Source organism: Manduca sexta, chromosome 14, assembly GCF_014839805.1.
Source record: "Manduca sexta isolate Smith_Timp_Sample1 chromosome 14, JHU_Msex_v1.0, whole genome shotgun sequence".
NCBI lineage: Eukaryota > Metazoa > Arthropoda > Insecta > Lepidoptera > Sphingidae > Manduca > Manduca sexta.
In genome coordinates this window covers 430968-449611 of record NC_051128.1, presented here as the reverse complement: position 1 = coordinate 449611, position 18644 = coordinate 430968, and the positions used below count along the sequence as shown (strand labels likewise).

Genomic DNA, 18644 nt, shown 5'->3' with positions numbered 1-18644 from the left:
CATAAAATCTCAACACATGTGAATAAATCCAAAATATGCCCTTAAAATAAGGTTGTATTTAGTGCGGACGCGTGTATCAAATCGCTATGACTTTCACGTCTGCCGGAGGGACCTCTGAGGTCGGGTGCTGTGACCGAGTAATGTGCCCAGTGCGAGCTACTGGCTACGTGGGTATTGGTTAATGGCTTAGATTTTGTAGAGCTATTTAATCTGTCTTGAGAGTTTGGAAGGCATAGGTTGTGAGACTTGTGGCACTTAGGATCTGCTTTAGAAATGTTTCTAGATATTTGAGTTTGGTCGTTGGTTAATTTAAAGTCGGTGAGTTGTCTTTCAAGAATTGTTCCAGATATTTAAAAAAATTGTCGTTTTTGTAAGAAAAATGTGTCATGTCAACTTGTGGTCGGTATGGCGATATATTTCTACTTTTTTATAACAAAATAATTAAGAAACTTAAGTGGACTAGTTTCTAGTTTCAACTATAGGTGCGCCAAAGTCCTTAGACAATGTCTCTGTAGTGATGGTAGATTTGATAAAAAAAATCCTTAAGGCCCCGGCGAGATTCGAACTCGCGATCTCCTGTTTACTAGACAGGCGCTTTAACCAACTAAGCCACGGCGCCGCTTGAGCAGCCTTTGGAAATTTTCGTTGTCTAGGAAAATTTATAAAAAGATATTTTACTAGCTCGCGTGATGGTAAGAGAGACGACCAGTAAATCCACCTATAACTTCTGTACATATTTTAAAACAAAGTGATCTTTTCAGTCTGTCTGTATGTTATCGGTTTTCTCAAAATCTACTGAACGGATTTTTATGAAATTTAGTATGGAGATAGTTCCGGACCCTGGGGAGGTTATAAGCTAAATAAAACTAAAAACACCTTCACGCGGGTGAAGCTGCGAGCAAAAGCTAGTTAAAGCATAAAGCTCTGTGTCATTAGTCTCATTTCCTTACCTTGAAACATTAGATGTTAACTTCATAATGCTCTTTATTAATATTGTCCAAATACATAATGTCGCCGTAGGTAGTTATGTCTGGTCTCAGAAGTATTCTCATATAACGTGTTCATAGGTGTTGTAAAATAAAGTGATTACTTTTACTTTGAAGTTTAAAAAATTCCAAAAGCATGTTTGCGGCGAAAACCTTTATTAAATTTTCCGAAAATCCATTTTCGAGCATCAAAGCGTTCCAAGATTTTTCGCTAAAGTGATTATTCGACGGCTTGTGGTCAACGAAGGTGCATAGCTCGGTTCTAACGACGTCACAGTTATTTTAAAATTAGCTTTTCGCCACGGCTTCGCTTGGAGCAGTGTGCATTTACGTGCTATTTAAGTACATATGGCGTGAAAATTATAGACAATGGCATGGGACAATAACTTCTGATTACTATTTTCCAAGAATAAATATGGTATTACAAAAAATATATATTAAGTAAGGAATTGCTACAAAGATTCTATTAAAAAGATATATATTAACTAGATATTGTCATTTAGTTGCGCTGAATAAAATAAAAAAAAATATTATCATTTTGCGTGCTAGAAGCAACGTGGAAATATCAATGTAAACCCTTATTTATGATTGTTCCCGCGGGATCTTTTTCCGAGTGGTTTCCCGGGCAAATTAATTAACCCTCACTAATTACCAATTAAATATTATTTTAAGCAAATTACGAAATTATGGGACACCCTAAAGAGTACTCAAGGCTTCAGGACTTCCTCGAACTATTTACCTAAAATATATTTTAAAAGGGTTAAAATTTGGAAATTCTTTATAAACATTTTTTAAGTATGCCAACCAAGCTGCAGTAGGTTATCGTGGTGTATCAAAGCTTAACCTCTCTCAGTAATACAAGAGATCTATTCCCAATAGTACAATAATATGCAATAGAGAGATGGTATAACATTCTCTTACATAAGTGAGAATAGTGTGAACACGCACCTATTTATTCTGGTTAATGTATGATATTAAGCAAGTTTACCTTCATTAGCTGATGTCGCTACGAATAAACTGAGGTGATATTTAATAAGCTACTATTATTTTTTATTTTACTGGTGTCAACGTCACATTAAAGTAAGATGGCGATAGACTATCATATGCCCACTCTATCATCATGGGACGCAATGCACATGGCGAAAAATGAATGCCCCGGTTACGCCTCTGCCTATCCCTTCAGGCATAAAGTCGTGATATGTGAGTTTCTATTTGAACAGATTAAAATTATAATTTCTTGCACTGTCACGTGGCTCATCTCTAGTAACATAAACAATCTTTTAGCCTCTATTATTAGTTAGGTAACCTCTATCTCAAAAGCGGCGATAGCCTAGTTGGGTGTGGAACGGATGCCAGACGAATGTCCGCAGGTTCAAATCCCAAGGGCACACACCTCTGACTTTTCTAAAAAATCGTGTGTATTCTTTGTGAATTTATCGTTCGCTTTAACGGTGAAGGAAAACATCGTGAGGAAACCTGCACATCTGAGAAGTTCTCTATAGGAATTTCGAAGGTGTGTGAAGTATACCAATCCGCACTAGGCCAGCGTGGTGGACTAAGGCCTAATCCCTCTCAGTAGTAGAGGAGGCCCGTGCTCAGCAGTGGGCAAAGTATATAATACAGGGCTGATATTATTATATATATAACCTCTATACTATACCTATCCGATCTTTAATCCTGAGCAATAGCCAATGTTGTCGGGTAGTCTCAAAATTAACATCGTTCGAACGATAATTTCCGGTGGCGTCGATCACATTAATATCTAGTGTAGGAGTTCTAAAGAATGAGGGTAACAAAATTGTGAAAATTTTAAATTATAAGAGGGTTGGTATAAATGTAATGTTTGAACGGTTTATTTATTAATTGTTTGCAACGATGCCGCTATAATATAAAAGAAGAAGACATTAACAAACATCCATTATTGTAAGTCAAATAGTTCGAGTGACATTTGAAAGTTTACAAATATATGATTTCACATCATTGCTGATTGCATGCTCGACGTCCCATAACAAAATTATCTAATATTAAATTAAAATTATGCACCCATCTTGCACTTTTAATAGTTGAAATCAATACATTTTGGTTTTGTGAGTCAAATACCTATTGCAGGAAATATTAATGTATTGTGTCAATTTGATATTATCCAAGTAGATATCAGCTTTCTGATACTATAACAAACTTCTGAGTCCAGTATATGCAAGATAGTGAGTACTTATTCGATCGACGATGTTTACTTACCACAATCTCTGGGTACTTGCTTCTTCTTAAAATTATTTTGCGTGAATTTATGCTATGGACAAGATTACTTCATCTAAGTAAAGTATCTCCAAATGTACGCAATAAACCCGACGTAATGGAGAAACTTCATAGTTTACGACGTTGTTAACTTCTAATTATTTTTCCACGATAATCTTCTAAACTGATCTTCAGCTGTATTTGTTTCTATTATAGGTATACTGAACTTAAAATTAGATCTAGTCAGATGAACAAGGGTTCGTTATCTGCGTCTTTTTATGATATATTGTCTACTTTTTAAGTGTTTCATTTTTATTTAGCAGCGGAATAACATACTGCGATTGCCTTACATGATATAAAAGATACCCTCTGAAATCGTAGTTCACTGATTATTATATTATTTCTTTTGAATGTGTCATTTCCAAGGCAAAGTATTTTATTTCCTTTTATAATCTCTATGTACTGAGTACTACTCGTCGAATTGAGAGCCTCGCCTTTTCTATGTCGGTTAAAACGTTACTAACTCCTAAACAATATATTGCCGCCAAATATCGGCAAAGCTAGATAACGCGCCCATTGCGTCCGTATTTTTCTTTCGTACAACATTACCCAAATTCTACAGGATAAAAGAGTTTGGGCTGAAATTTATGATATCGACGCGTAAAGATATACGTTTTGGTATATTGGTTACACTTTACGACGAAATCTGTTATTTTTGTACGAAAATAGATCTTCGTAAAGGATGGTGACACTTTGGTTCGTGTATTGAGGAGATATTACCACCAGGGCTCGTGTTCTTGACTCCATCTGAGTTGATATCATCGCATTTTCTATTATTGATAAGCAGCAGTGTCTAAGTATTATTATGTTCGAGTTAAAGTGATATTATAGGTATAGGATAAGTAGGTAGGTAGTGTGATGGTGTTTATTATTGTTGACAGTGTTTAGCTCGCATTATAAAAATCAAGACTGACCGCGTAGACGTAGTTATAATTGTATACGGTACGAGTACGAACACGCGCTGAGGTCTTAGGTTCGAATCCCGGGTCGTGCCGAAATAATGGTGATTGAGTTTTACTATCTTAAAAATTACTCAGCTCCTCGGAGTCGCGAAGTTGGCGGTGTGATACCCCCGTGCCTCGGAAAGTAGTAAAGTCGTCCTGTGCCTGATCTCCCTCCAGTCATGTCGGATTGCCGTCTCCGACTATGAGAGTGAAGGCTCAAACGGTGTACCTGTGTATTGCATACACTTGTGGACTATAATATGTTCTGCGTACTTGGCTGATCTCCGTTGAGATTGGCCGCTGTGGCCGAAATTCGATTATAAAGGAATCATAAAAATCATTTAACGACATGAATACTTTTCGAGGATAAGTTAATCTATAATGTATTATTCCAGTTAACTCTGATGACCTATCCGTGTAATTTTCCGCATTTACTTCTAATATCCAAATATTGTTACAAACTATGCATTTATAATAGCAGTTTAGTAGGATTAAACACTCATTATGCCAGCAGTATTGTGTTTTAAACCACTTTTATTACTATACTAGCTGACCTGACAGGCGTAGTCCCGTCTTAACTATGAATTTGCAGCGCGCATTCTGTCAATCGCTGAAATTAACTTTTCTTAAATTTTCTAACGTTCCGCTCAACTTCCTTAATTTTTTTCTTTCATAAGATCCTTCTCCTGACAATAACAAACACAACAAAAAAAATATAGTGAAATCGGTCCAACCGTTCACGCGTGATGGCGTGACCAAGGGATATAGGGATTCATTTTTATATATATACATAACATAAAACACATAAACGAAATGCGGTAGTTACAACGCCATATTAATCTGTTTTGCTTACAAAGTTTGGCGAAACAATCTGCGTTGGAGTTCTGTTGCGCGAGTGGTTTAACCTTTTTGCAGCTTAACTCCCTCCCCTTCCCCCCAAGCGTTAATGAGTGTAATAGGATTTTTATCACTAAAAGTTTTATGGATTATGAAAATTCTGCGGTTGGTCACTGAAATTTGAAATTGTTCATATATAATGATTTCTTATGTTTACGTGAATGTTAGACATTGAAATTAAACAAATTTTCCGGATTCTATGGCGGTTAGTATTTTCGCGGATTTTATTTTCAAAATACTAACCGCGATAGAATCCAGAAAGTTTGTTTAATTTCAATTGTTCAGATATGTTGTTTTTCTGTTCTATGCCAACAATATGTTAAGGTGTTCAATTTCACGCTTTTTCTCGAAGGGTTAAGCAGAAATACTACTGTACAGTTGATCGACTTTAAAGCCATGTCTAGAGAGGTAAGCCTATCGTCATATCGAGCACGACGCGCCGTTACTATATAAAAAGAATATGGCTTTAGTATTTTTTTATTTATTCTTCCACAATGTCAAGTTTTAGCATTATTTTTCTTTTCTAAAACCTTCAACTCCTCTTTTCAGTATCTGAAAGAAAGTCATTAATATTAAAATTTATCCCTTGAGTGACATTATGCTTTATGATGTGTTTCGGTAGGCATTATGGCGACTCCTTACTTTACCAGTGTTATATAATAGAAATTGTTACCTGTCTCCTGTTCTCCGTAAAAGTTCCAAGGCTGCACGGTGCCTTTTACGAAGATGACGAAGATAGCATTCGTCAGAAACTGGAACCCGCCAATGATCATAAACACAATCTGCCATTTGTGTTGGTTTTTCTGGAAAGATAGAATTTATGAGTCTCGTTTATACAATGTACGACCATATGATTAATAATAATAAGACCTAAATTGTAATATTTCAAATCATTAATTTATTTATGAATGAAACGTCACATTTTTTAATAAAATTTCATTAGGGGGAAATTTCATTTAATTAAAATAACGAGTAATATCTTCAGTAGAGTTGAAGAAAATATTTTATTTCATAAATGGTTAATTAATGACCTCTCAGCTCGCGAGATTCAAACAAGGAATGTTATGAACATTTCAAAACAATATTTTTATGTTTGTTTGATTTTCTCTTTGATTTATTGCCTCATTAGTTTAATTAAATAAGCTTATTATTTAAGATATAAAATGGTGGGTTTGATTTCTGGATGCGAAATTTTGAACTCCTCTTTTTTGACGAACTATAATCAGAACATAAAACAACATCTTTTCTACTGGTGGTAGGTGTCTCACATAGGAGAGTCCGCCTAGGTAGATACCACGGCAATGTCTATTTCTGTCGCTAAGCAACTGTGTGTAGTCACTGGTATGTTCCGGTTTGAAGAACATTGTAGCCAGTGTAACTAATGGACATAATTAAACTTAATATCTAATGTCTCAAGATGTCAAGCGCAGTGGAATAACAAACAATACTTTGTAATTCAAGGTGTTGGTTGGTGTTTCTACTATGAAGGCAGACGTTACTCACCATATCATCTTTTACGATGTTGGATACAATCACTGGTACGAGGAGACTGACGAGGTTAGCGACCATGTTCCCCAGAGCCATTATGGGACCGGCAAAATTAGGCGCCAAATCAATTTGATTTATCTATAAAAATATAAACTTTGAATAGAGAACGGGGATTTTGGATCGTAATTCTTAACATGTGGGTATGCCGTTATATAGTCTTTGTAAAATAGAATTAATTATGACCTGTACTTGGTGTACCAGGACACGATTTTTATATGCATTGTCTCGGCGTGGAATGAAATTTGCTTTCAATTTTTAGCTAATGACATGAGAAGAATTTTGTTGAATGTATTAAACACAGTTCGTTTTTTCTTCGTAAAGTTAAATCCGGAACGATTTATTTTTCGTAAGTCACTAAAGTCAAATTCTTACAAATACCAACTAATAATGCTATCGATCGTAAAATTCACAATCATCTAATACTATAAAATCCAGTACCAATACCACAAACGTACCAATTAACGCAATTGATACCCACATGAAATCCAACATGGACACCGGAATGTACGCCCAGAGACAGTATCAGCAACACGACAGCCAAGAGCGTGCTGTTAACGAAGCTGAAAGCAATGAGGAAGATTCCAGAGAGGACCATGCCGATAGTGTTGGCTGTGCGTCTGATGTTCGCGATGGACATGATCCTTCTATTGACTGCGAAGTCGGAAAGAAATCCGAAGACTATGGCCATGATGTACATTGCTATGTAAGGCATTGAGGAGTAGACACCGTTCTGAAAATGGTAGAAAAATAATGATTATTGAAATATGTTAGCAGTAAGTGCTTGTGGTCGAATTTAATTTTTTTCTGGTGCAGAGAAGTCAAAGGAATCAAAGTGGAATAAGTTCTGTAATGTTTTAATTTTCTATAAGTTTAACCACATCTTGTATCAATGATAATGATACTTCTAAAAATATCTGTAAGTCGATGTTTATGTTTCAAGATATTTGTACTTACATAATGCAGTATCATAGAATTATAATGTAATAATAAGATATTCTGCTTTCAAGTATTCCCAATCCGTGGCAATTTCTTGTTTTTAATATTATAAATTGGATTAATTATCGAAATGAAACTATTTCTCGGTATTATTGCGGTTTTTTATATTATTATTTTCTCCTGATGTTTCTAATACTTTACAGTTTTAAGAATTACGGGGCAGAACTTAGGTGTTGGTCCTCCGAAAAGTCAAGGTTACAATATCTACTTCAATTTATAAAATTGTATAATTGTATCAATAACATCCGAAAAATAGTTTCATTGCAATGTCTTATATTCGCGTAAACATAATCTTTATGGATCTATAATCCTAAATCGAGAACCTCAATATTTAAGGTGAGTTCAATGCCTGGATCCTGTAAGAGTATTCTTACCCTTTTGATATCGACTCCCAGAACCTCGTTCATGTAGGTAGGTATCTGGGTCAGGACTAGCAAGTAGCCTGAAGCGCTGCCCGCGTGAGTCGCCACTAGCCCCCAGACAGCAGTACTGGTGAGAATATGCTTCCAGGGAGTGCTGCGTTTCTAAAAATATAAAGAAACTTAAAAGTAAACAAGTTGTATCAGGATAAATGATAAAGGTGTGACTGCCTCGGTGGCGTAGTTGTATTGCATGTCCGGTACAATAGCGCTCTGAGGTCCTGGGTTCGAATCCCGGGTCGGGCAAAGTGATATTTGAGTTTTTCTGCTCAGTATCAGCCCGGAGTCTGGAATTTGTGCCCGATATGGCGATAGGCTCGCCCCCTATCACATCATGGGACGGAACATACTTGGCGAAAAGTGGGTGCCCTAGTTGCGCCTCTGCATACCCCTTCGGGGATAAATGCGTGATGTTATGTATGTATGTATGTAAATGATAAAGGTATCGTAAAGAAACATTATTCAATCTTCGATTAACAATACTGCGGTTCAAAAAATATAAAAAAAAACTTAGAAGTAAACAAGTTCTATCAAAATAAATGATAAAGGCCTCATAAAGAAATCATATTCAATCTTCGATCAACAATACTACCAATATAAGGTCTTGTAAAACCGGAGGAATGATTGTTGAAGAAAATTTATTACAATATATGTTTTCAAATTTTAACAGTAAACAATAAAGTAAGAATGAAAGACATAGTACTTATTTTATTTAACAATTCATTATATTGACATACAAAGAATTAGCTTAAGCGTCCAGATAAACATGAGAGATAAAATAACTGATAAGCTGATTAACAATGTATGTTGCCCACAATAAGGCTCAATTAAAAAATTGCACCAGCTAGAATACGCAAAGTTAGACACTCAAAACTAGTGGGTTAATCAATATTGTTACAATTGAAATAAAGTCTAATTCAAATTTGACCAAGAAATGGGTCAGTTACCTTAGGAAACACATCAGCATTCCCATCCTCCATGATATAAGCCAGTTCTTCGGAAGTGATGGTGGCATCTTCATGGGGTGTCGCAGCTCCAAGCCAGCTGAAGAGACCTAACATGACGAGACTGAGGACACCACAGAGCCAGAAGGTTGCTGGCCATCCTAATGACGGACTGCCCGCAAATAGACCAGATATTTGAAAGATCAATATAGTACCAAATTGAGATCCTGGAACAAAGACTAGTCTAAATATAATCCTAATTCCACCGTCCCATTTTCTTATGATTTTCGCGTTTATTAAGGAATATTTAAGGCGATACCTCAAGGTCCATTTTCATACATTTTGTTTCGCCTTTAATCTGGGTAACTAAACAAGTATTGGCAAGTAAAGAATTTAAATTCACGTCTAGTTAGTGATTAGTTCTCTAGAAAGAAAGAAAAAAGAAAAATTTAATATGACGAAATTTTAAAGGCAGAAATATCCATGATTATTAATTATTTTTACGTTTTTCTTTCAACTGCGAGAACTAATCACTAACTAGACGTGAATTTAAATTCTTTACTTGCCAATACTTGTTTAGTTACCCAGATTAAAGCCGAAACAAAATGTATGAAAATGGACCTTGAGGTATCGCCTTAAATACCAAGCATTTTACTTGCAGACTTATCGTGGCGATATTACAACAGCGTTCATTGCGATGTTAAGCGTTTGTCAATAATACTAAAAATCGTAGTCAGAGCAGTTAACGTGCTTTTATTTAATGGAATAATAGTTGGTATAACACACTAATATACACTTAATTTCATAACATTATATTTTTAGATGAATACAAAAACGCCAAGTCTCAGCGACTTCATAGAACTTTTTAGCTTTTTGTAAATCTCTTCAAAGCTATTATTATACTTCGCCCGTGGTGAAACATAATAGCAGTTTTAACTTAACTTCCCAAGATAGTCGACGAGTTAAAGACATGAGTTTAAGTGTTCTTTTAGCGGGATTTCGTAAGATTAAACTCCTTATTCACGTTATGGGTGGAACTTGTGATCTTTATGGGTATTCGCATAGTTGTGGAAGTGTTCCTATTAGTATTCTAATGACGGGTTGATCTGGGTGGTTGAGTTCATAGAAGACAGTTGTGAAGAATTCGGTTGAGCTGTTAGTTCGGTTCGTTAGATTGGTCACCAATAATACTCCTTCAAAGGTTACAAATTTCACCATCAAACTTCTGATTAATAAATGATAATAATAATATCAGCCCTGTAGCATATACTGTCCCACTGTTGGGCACAGGCCTCCTCTACTACTGAGAGGGTATAGGCCTTAGTCCACCACGCTGGCCTAGTGCGGATTGGTAGACTTCACACACCCTCGAAAATTCCAAATAGAGAATTGCTCAGGTATGCAGGTTTCCTCACGATATTTTCTTTCACCGTTAAAGCAAGCGATAATTCACAAAGAATACACATATAATTTTTTTGAGAAGTCAGAGGTGTGTGCCCTTGTGATTTGAACCTGCGTACATTCGTCTCGGCGGTCCGTTCCCCAACCAACTAGGCTATCGCCGCTTTTTTAATATCCTACAAAATATCAAGTTATTTAATTGTTTGTTCAGAAGTTAATTTCTTATCAACACCTACATTCGACTTGGAAATTTCAGCAAAGTTGAACGTATCAAACAAAATACAAATCAAAATCCCTTTCTAATTCAGTTCGAAACGTTTATAAGCGACTTACCAAATCCTTCAAAAGATTTCCAAAGACTGGTTAAATCGCTCAAATAATTCTCAAGGTCTACAGTTATATACCAGGATCTGGTATCGTGGGTATCAATTGTAAAGGCGTTATAGACTTTCTAGCTTTTGGTCACAACTTCGTTCATACCCTACGCAATAGCCTACACAGGCAAGTGAGCGAGCGAAGCATTCAAACATTGTATAGTACCAATAAATATAACGGTAGTCCGGGAATAATCTTCAGTAACCAAGTTAGTTAGCCTTAACTTTGCACAGTGGGGAAAGGTATTCGAATTAATCGTGATAATACGGATGGATATTAGGGACGGTTAACCCGACGTATTATTTGTGGAGCTATTTTGTATCTGCCCGAATTTACTGGTGGTAAGGCTCTTATATTATGTGAGAGTCCACCTGAGTATTACCGCAATGTTTATTTCTGCGGCCATAAAGCAGTGTGTAGTCACTATTGTGTTCCGGTTTGAAAGCCATTGTTGTCAGTATAACTACTAGACATAATGAGACATAACATCTCATATCTCAGGACGGCGAGTGCAGCGGAATACCAAACAATATTTTGTAATTCGAGGTGTTGGATGGTGTTTCTACTGTTAATGGGCGGTCGTATCGCTTACCATTAGGCGATCGGCAAACTCGTCACGTCATTCAAAGCATTAAATAAAAAAGCGACCACCGTACCTAAGGTGTTAAAACCAGTCATAGTAATCCAATTAAGTGAGCCGTGTTTCGGGATCAGTCTGTGTATATCTGGATTAAATACATAGGCATAATAATATTGACCGGCGACGGGTAATCATCATTCGTTATTTGAAATTCTATCTGGAACCCACTCCACTTACTAACAGATAGATGATGGGGATATTTCGCCTTGTCTTTATAAAAAAAAAATATTGCGACAACAATGCCATTCGGTTGATGTTGGACGTTTATTACTATTAAATGTGTATGTGAGGCCATATAATTCCTTTGGCTAAATAGATTATATAGGCATAATTCTTCAGGTAAAAGCTTTTGAAGAACTGAGTAATAAAATAATACGTCTTTGTCATGACAATTAAAAATTAACTGTACTGGACCTTGCGTTACAAAGGAAAGTTAAAAATCAAGTATTTTTCACAAAGTTTTTATTAAACTTCTTCGTCATATTTCAAAATTAGTGTTCCAAAATCCCAAACTAGACTTTAAAATCGCTAGAAAACTGGAGCAATTCGTTTGTATTCTGGCAGTCCAATTACATCTTTATTAATATTTATTCCAGTCAAGTTAATACGTTGTAACGCGACCTTATTTTTAAAAACTATTTTCCAAGATAACACAAACCAATTTTCTGTTTAATATTACTTCGCGCGTTGGTAGAGTTTACGTTTATTTTCTGTGGAATACGTGCTAAAATTAGAAAAATATAACTTAAGATTACATATTAATTAAAGTATCGTAGTGGGTATTCTTCTTTCATTTATTTGTAATCCCTGGCAATTCATTGTTTTAATATAAACTAGATTAATCTTTTTTCGGATTTTATGGCGATTTTCTATATTCTAATTTTAATATTGAGATTTTTATTAATATTTAAGGTTAAATAACATTAATTAATTGTCCAAGAATACATGTTTGACTTGAAGGAATTAAACAAACTTGACAAATTACTGCCTAGCACAATTTAGACTTAATCGATAATGTTTTCGCCAAAACACGGGACAAGAGGCAAATCCTTTCGATTATTGATAATTATCTGCTTAATAACGGCTCTAATTAACAAGGCTGTCTTGATCATCTTATATTCATATTCAGTAAGCTATATTTTACAAAAGCGGCAATAGCCTAGTTGGGTGTGGGACGGACTGCCAAGACCAATGTCCGCAGGTTCAAATCCCATGGGCACACACCTCTGACTTTTCTAAAATCATGTGTGTATTCTTTGTGAATTTATCGTTCGCTTTAACGCTGAAGGAAAACATCGTGAGGAAACCTGCACACCTGAAGAAGTTCTCTATAGGAATTTCGAAGGTATGTGAAATCTACCAACCCGCACTAGGCCAGCGTGGTGGACTAAGGCCTAATCCCTCTCAGTAATAGCGGAGGCCCGTGCTCAGCAGTGGGCAAGTATATAATACAGGGCTGATATTATTATTATTATATTTTACATTTGATTAATTTAACTAAACTGCCTTCTGATAGTATAGCAGTGGCGGAGGGTCCATAAAACCCAATTCCTGTGCGCTTCCCTTGCGTAATTTATGTAAAATCTAATTATCATTAGAATGATTTTCAGACCGCATTTATACATATAAGTATATATATAACGTGTCGGGTTCCGTTTAATAAAATTTCACCCTTCGCCAGTGTTCGGTAGTATGTTATATTATCATTTTTGGTTATAAATTTTATTGTTCTTACTAATTTATGTTTCCATAAAATCTGATTAATATTCATTTAAAGACGCTTGAATATTTGTTGAAAATAAACACATAAGCTGGATAATAGATTAGAAGTAAATTCGCTCCACACATAGAGCAAATAATCCTAAATTATCACATAGGCTGTTTTATAGTCAGGGAAAGCGCACAGTGACAATTGTATTCCAGGAAAAATATTTCACGCGTAAAACCGCGAGTCAAGCTAGTTAAAAATATACCAAATTATACTTACGCAAGGATTTCCTCATGTTACATAAATTCTATTTAGTGTTTTACGGTTGTAAAAACGCCAATTGCGGCGTTTCCTCGCGTTTTATAGTCACGTGTATCCAAAACAGAGATTGTAACTGCGCGCGTGTCCCAAACTCGAAGCAGACCCTTTCGCTTCGTCACGTACATAAATTACAATACTCTTTTGACGGTTACTGAAGCATGAATTTCCTCCACAAATCATAATGACAAAGTTGATAACAAAATTAATTGTGTAACGGTTGACGGAAATCATAAAATAAATATTTTTACTCGTTTCGAATTGTTTATAATTTTCGGGACTTGGTGGAAGCGTAATTATTGATGTAATGAATTCATTGAAGCTTGCTGCTCGACGCATCATTCGGTTTGTAATCTTATTCATTTAACTTGTGTTAGATAACACCTTGACTTTAGCAATACAGCATTTCCAAGAAACTCTTGATATTTTACCGATATTAAAATCGTGGATAGGAAAATTAATGTGCTATATAAAATGTACCACATCCATCGCTCGTTCTGTACAAGCCCTAATTACCTGTATATACGTAAGTGCTCAGCCTTCCTCGTTCATTAAGCGGTGCCCACTTGGCCAACATTGTGTGGATGCAGGGATAGAAGGCTGCCTGCGTCATACCTTGAAGCAGTCGACACACGGAGAGGCCAACCCATCCAGCCTGGAAATATTTAGATGATGAACACAACATTGGCGATAGAGGAGCAAATTTTCCATTAGTATCTTTTTCATGAGATAAACCAATGTAGTCTAATCTAGATGGCTAAAGATCTGAATTCCAGGCAACTATGGTCTTTTTTTTTATCTAAAAACTAATTCTTTATTTTGCCATCCAAGGTTATCATCCAACGTACTGCTACGGCGGTCCCCTGATTGTCTACTTAATAAAAAAAAAAAAACAAAATATCCGAGACACAAAATCACTTTTAATCAACTAATATTACAGTTTTATGATACCTTACATTTTCTACCTTTTTGCTATGATATGTTATCGGAACGCGGAATTCATACAACTAAACTGGGTCCACGTCTTTTACTGTTTTATATAATTTAATTGCAAGGCTTGTAAATTTGGTGACAGAAAAATGAGGTATAATAGTACGAAGCCACAAAACCAACGAGTTGATTTAAATTCCACTCAATACAAAATCAAATAGAACTCAAACTTACAAAAATCGGAACCCAAGGACTGATGATAGATATAATGCCGTTGACCAACAGAGCTACCATGATGGGTCTCTTCCCGCCAAATTTCTGAGCCATCAAGCCCATGGGTATCATCATACTGGTGTAGCCCACGAAGAACGAAAATATTATCATTTCTTGCGTTGGTTTGTGCCATTTGTAAATCTGGAAAGAGTATAACCTTAAGATTTGAATCTTTTTTTAAACAGTTTCCCGCCATCACACCCACCACTACAACTCCTATAAGCCAGTATCAGCAGTGGCACGCATTTTTTGACACCGAGCGGTAAAGCTCGCCGAGTCTTAGGGAACACTAATTTGTCTTTATCCCGCAACGAAATTAATCAAATAGAAAGATAGGGAGGAGTTGGAAAAGCATCGAAATTCCGTCTCTTCCGGAATAAAAGCTATATTTTTAATCCAATATATTATATTCTATCAACATTCAAAATATCAAATCCAGTCAGCGGTTTTTGTATTTAATTTTACATTGTCACAAACGCACGTATTTACATTACACACACACACACACACACACACATATACATCATGCTTTTATCTCGGAACGGGTGGGTAGCGGTGCAACCAGGGCACCCAATTTGTACTTGTTTATTCTGCCTTCTGTTGTGGGCAAGCATATCGTCATATTGGGCACAAATTCCTTACTCCAGGCTAATATTTAGAAAAACCAAACATCAATTCACTAGACCTGGGATTCGAACCCAGAACCTCAGAGCATGGTCGTACCGCACACGCAATACAACTACGACGACGAGGCAGTCATTACTTATACCTTAATATTGTTACCACATACACGATATACACTCCAACCAACATCTCCCGGCTCATGTATGGAAACATTTTTCATCACGAACTCTGCATGACTCTTCGATAGATTAACTTTCGAATGATTGTCTTCAGTCAAAACACTATGTCCTGTAATGGCTACCATAGAAACACTGAGTTGAGCGCGTATTGTGTATCCTACAGTCAAACTGATGAAGAGAAGAAGAACCTGGACATGACGAGCCCCGAAGCCCTTCGGTGCCTTCCTTGGTGGTGGGTGATCTGAAAAGAATAGTTTCTTTAATTGTACAATAATTAATCATCTTTTTTTCTGTACTGGCGCAGTGAAGTGACCCTTCTGCATCGGATGGTAAGCGGAGTAGCGTTTTATAGAACGTCGACTGACGAGAGATGATTAGCTCTCGACAGTCGGCCCAATTATGCCGGCCTGTTGGAACCGGATATACACAGGCTGATCCCGGAACACAACACACATACGTGGGCCACTATGGCGGGTTTTAATACCTTGTGTACGGTGGTCGCTATCGGGGCGGATATAAAATTTATTCCACCACCAACAAAAGCTTTTGATTGGAGTCTAAGGATTTTCTTTTATTTTAAATTTAAATTCAAACCCGTCTATTTGTGAGCTGAGATTAACATAACTTCTGGAGCACATTAATTATATGGTTATACGTTTGATTTTACATCACATTCTGGATTTCACCTAAGATTAACTAATTGCTTTTTGCTTGCTATGACAGCCACATCGTTCCCGTTAATTATATTTACCATATCCTCATTAATTATAGTTTTTTTATGCTTTAGGTATATAACCTGCGTCAAACTCCATCCACAAATTTTTGGACGTAGAAATAACAGAATTCAAATCTCAAAATTTCTATTTATAGTAATAATTACTTACCGGAGTTAAATTAATTAAAATTTGTTTGATAAATTTTATGACGTGGGAACTATGAATAAATAAACAGCAGCATTATACAATAAATTACTTTGAATCTAGCAAAATCATAAATCTAGATTCGTTTGTGGTTATTTATGTTCAAATTTCGATGAATGATATTAGATTCCGGTGGATTATAAATCATGTTTCTACTATCCGATGAGAAACAGGAAGATTTATTGAGGTCTGCTAGTATATCTTGGTGTCAACCTTTGTTTATCCTGGCCTTTATTTAGGAACCAGCTATTACTTGTATCTCACTGGTTTAGAAGCTTATTTATTGACCACAAACAATGTACAAGATCATTAGTTTACTAGGCCGTAATATGTTTTTTGTAAAGCGTCTGACTGGGTGGTGAATCGCAAAACTGAACTATTTAAGCAGTATTTTGCTCCATTTACAATAATTCTGGTGTAGTTATAGGGCATAATGAAACTAAATGCCTAGTCTTAGGATAATGAGCCTGTGCTCATAATGAATGATGAGTGAACTATTTAATACTTTGTAGAGTTAATTATTCAAATTTCTGAATGTTATTGATTTGGTTTAGGGATGTTCGTGGGTCACGTCCTTCCAACCAGGGCTCTTCGATTAAACGTAATCATAGTTATCATCTAAAATAATACAAGGTCCCAGAGTCGACACACCTATCGTGTATTAGCAAAGTAGAAATTTTGTATATTTTATATAATTACTGTATACTATATTGCTCAATTTTGCGTAGTTTAAAAGTTAGATGAAGCAGAAAGTTTATAAAAGTCAAGTTTATTAACTATCTTAAATAGTTTTTAGTGAAACTTCAGCAAAAGCTTTGAAGTATAGAGTAATTATGATGTTTATAATTAGTTAAAAAAAGATGTGTTTTATATTTTTATAATATTATGAAGATGGGAATGATTTTCTATTAGTCCCACTGGAAAAATTAATCATCTTCATAATCTTTTATTTGTAGTTGCGAATTTAGTTTTGACAGTTGCAATTTTGCGCGCCGTACAATATGGATTAAATCTAGCTGGATCAGTTCTCTTTAAACCTGTAGATAAAATGTCATGTAATGTGTATTTTATTGATGTGCTTCTTGCTTTTATCTCTTAAAGGTCCCGACATTCACAGTAACAAGTACTCACACATTTTACATACATAACCTGTAATAATTATCTATTCAAATTTCAGCCTGCCTAAAATGATGTAAATCTTACACCACCGTGATCTTAGTCTATTATTGATTGAAAATACAAATAATTAATTTATAACTGACTTAATTACACATGATAATTATTAATTTTTTCCCAAAATACATCAAACAAAAGAAGTAATACAATTAAAGTTGTTATGATTGGTGCATCACGATTCGGAGATATCAATCAAGATAGTTTATTTAAGTCACCGGACTATGCCGCCTTCACTTTTGCCATTACAACTCCTATAAGCCAGGATTGGCAGTGGCATTCTGTGTACGACATCGTGCGGAGAACTCGGGCTCTGTAATCAGTCTACGCCCTACAAAATTAAACAAATAGAAAGATAAGCAGGAGATGTTCGAGAGCTATATTTAGTACAATAAATTATAATTTCCACAATGCACAATAATACAAGCCCTGTATTATATCTATACTGTCCCAATGCTGGGCATGGGCCTTCTCTACTGCTGAGAGGAATTAGGCCTTAATCCATCACGCTGGCCTAGTGCGGATTGGTAGACTTCACACACCCTCAAAATTCCTAGAGAAAACATTTCACATATACAGGTTTCCTTACGATGATTTCCTTCACCGTTAAAGCAAGCGATAACTAACAAAAAATTCACACATAACTTTTAGAAAAGTCAGAGGTGTGTGTGCCCTTGGGTACTGAACCAGCGGACATACGTCTCAGCAGTCCGTTCCACACCCAACTAGGCTATCACCGTTTGCCCACGATACACTATTTATTTATATAATTTTCAATTTATGAACGAATGTGTCAATAACCACATAATATTAACAATAATATATTTTTAATGGCCTTTTACATCTGAGTTCCAGTGTGATTGCTGTGCATAGACGTTTCACTCTTCGACAGTTTCGCATACAAAAAAATACAATCATTATGATACTTACCCCCGCATTTCTCCTTCACAGGGACACTGGAGTACGCGGCTTTTTCGGCTCCCATAACTTATGTATAATGAACTAAAATGGAACAAAATCGTTTGCAACAGACGCAATTTACATAGCTTTACTTGTCACCGGCAGGACAGTAGT

The 18644-nt window shown here is 35.8% G+C and overlaps 1 protein-coding gene and 1 non-coding gene across 4 annotated transcripts; both read right to left on the bottom strand.

Annotated features, from left to right (window-relative positions):
- Window positions 1–545: 545 nt before the first annotated feature.
- Trnat-agu lies at window positions 546–619 on the bottom strand. Its single transcript has one exon. It is a non-coding gene; the product is annotated as a tRNA-Thr (tRNA).
- A 4964-nt stretch (window positions 620–5583) lies between these two features.
- Window positions 5584–18644, bottom strand: LOC115442922 (putative inorganic phosphate cotransporter). Of its 3 annotated transcripts, none has more exons than XM_037438454.1 (10): window positions 18501–18644; window positions 15444–15718; window positions 14636–14815; window positions 13988–14126; window positions 9033–9256; window positions 8041–8190; window positions 7149–7400; window positions 6626–6748; window positions 5796–5925; window positions 5584–5674 (listed from the first exon to the last, which is right to left on the bottom strand). In XM_037438454.1, the coding sequence occupies exons 1-10, from the start codon at window positions 18553–18555 to the stop codon at window positions 5655–5657; spliced, it is 1548 nt and encodes a 515-aa protein (XP_037294351.1). In that variant the 5' UTR covers window positions 18556–18644; the 3' UTR covers window positions 5584–5654. The 3 variants fall into 3 exon arrangements, with proteins under 3 accessions (XP_037294351.1, XP_030023988.2, XP_037294352.1); XM_030168128.2 differs by having other exon boundaries at window positions 15465–15718; window positions 18501–18643; XM_037438455.1 differs by having other exon boundaries at window positions 15666–15718; window positions 18501–18643.

What these genes read in the sequence shown, in the direction of transcription:
- LOC115442922 (XM_037438454.1), bottom strand. Translation starts at nt 18,555, where the DNA reads ATGGGAGCCGAAAAAGCCGCGTACTCCAGTGTCCCTGTGAAGGAGAAA. An exon ending in TGTGAAGGAGAAATGCGGGG is followed by an intron (nt 15,719 to 18,500) that starts GTAAGTATCATA and finishes TATTCTTTTCAG; the next exon opens with ATCACCCACCACCAAGGAAG. An exon ending in TGGGAGTCGATATCAAAAGG is followed by an intron (nt 7,401 to 8,040) that starts GTAAGAATACTC and finishes TACCATTTTCAG; the next exon opens with AACGGTGTCTACTCCTCAAT.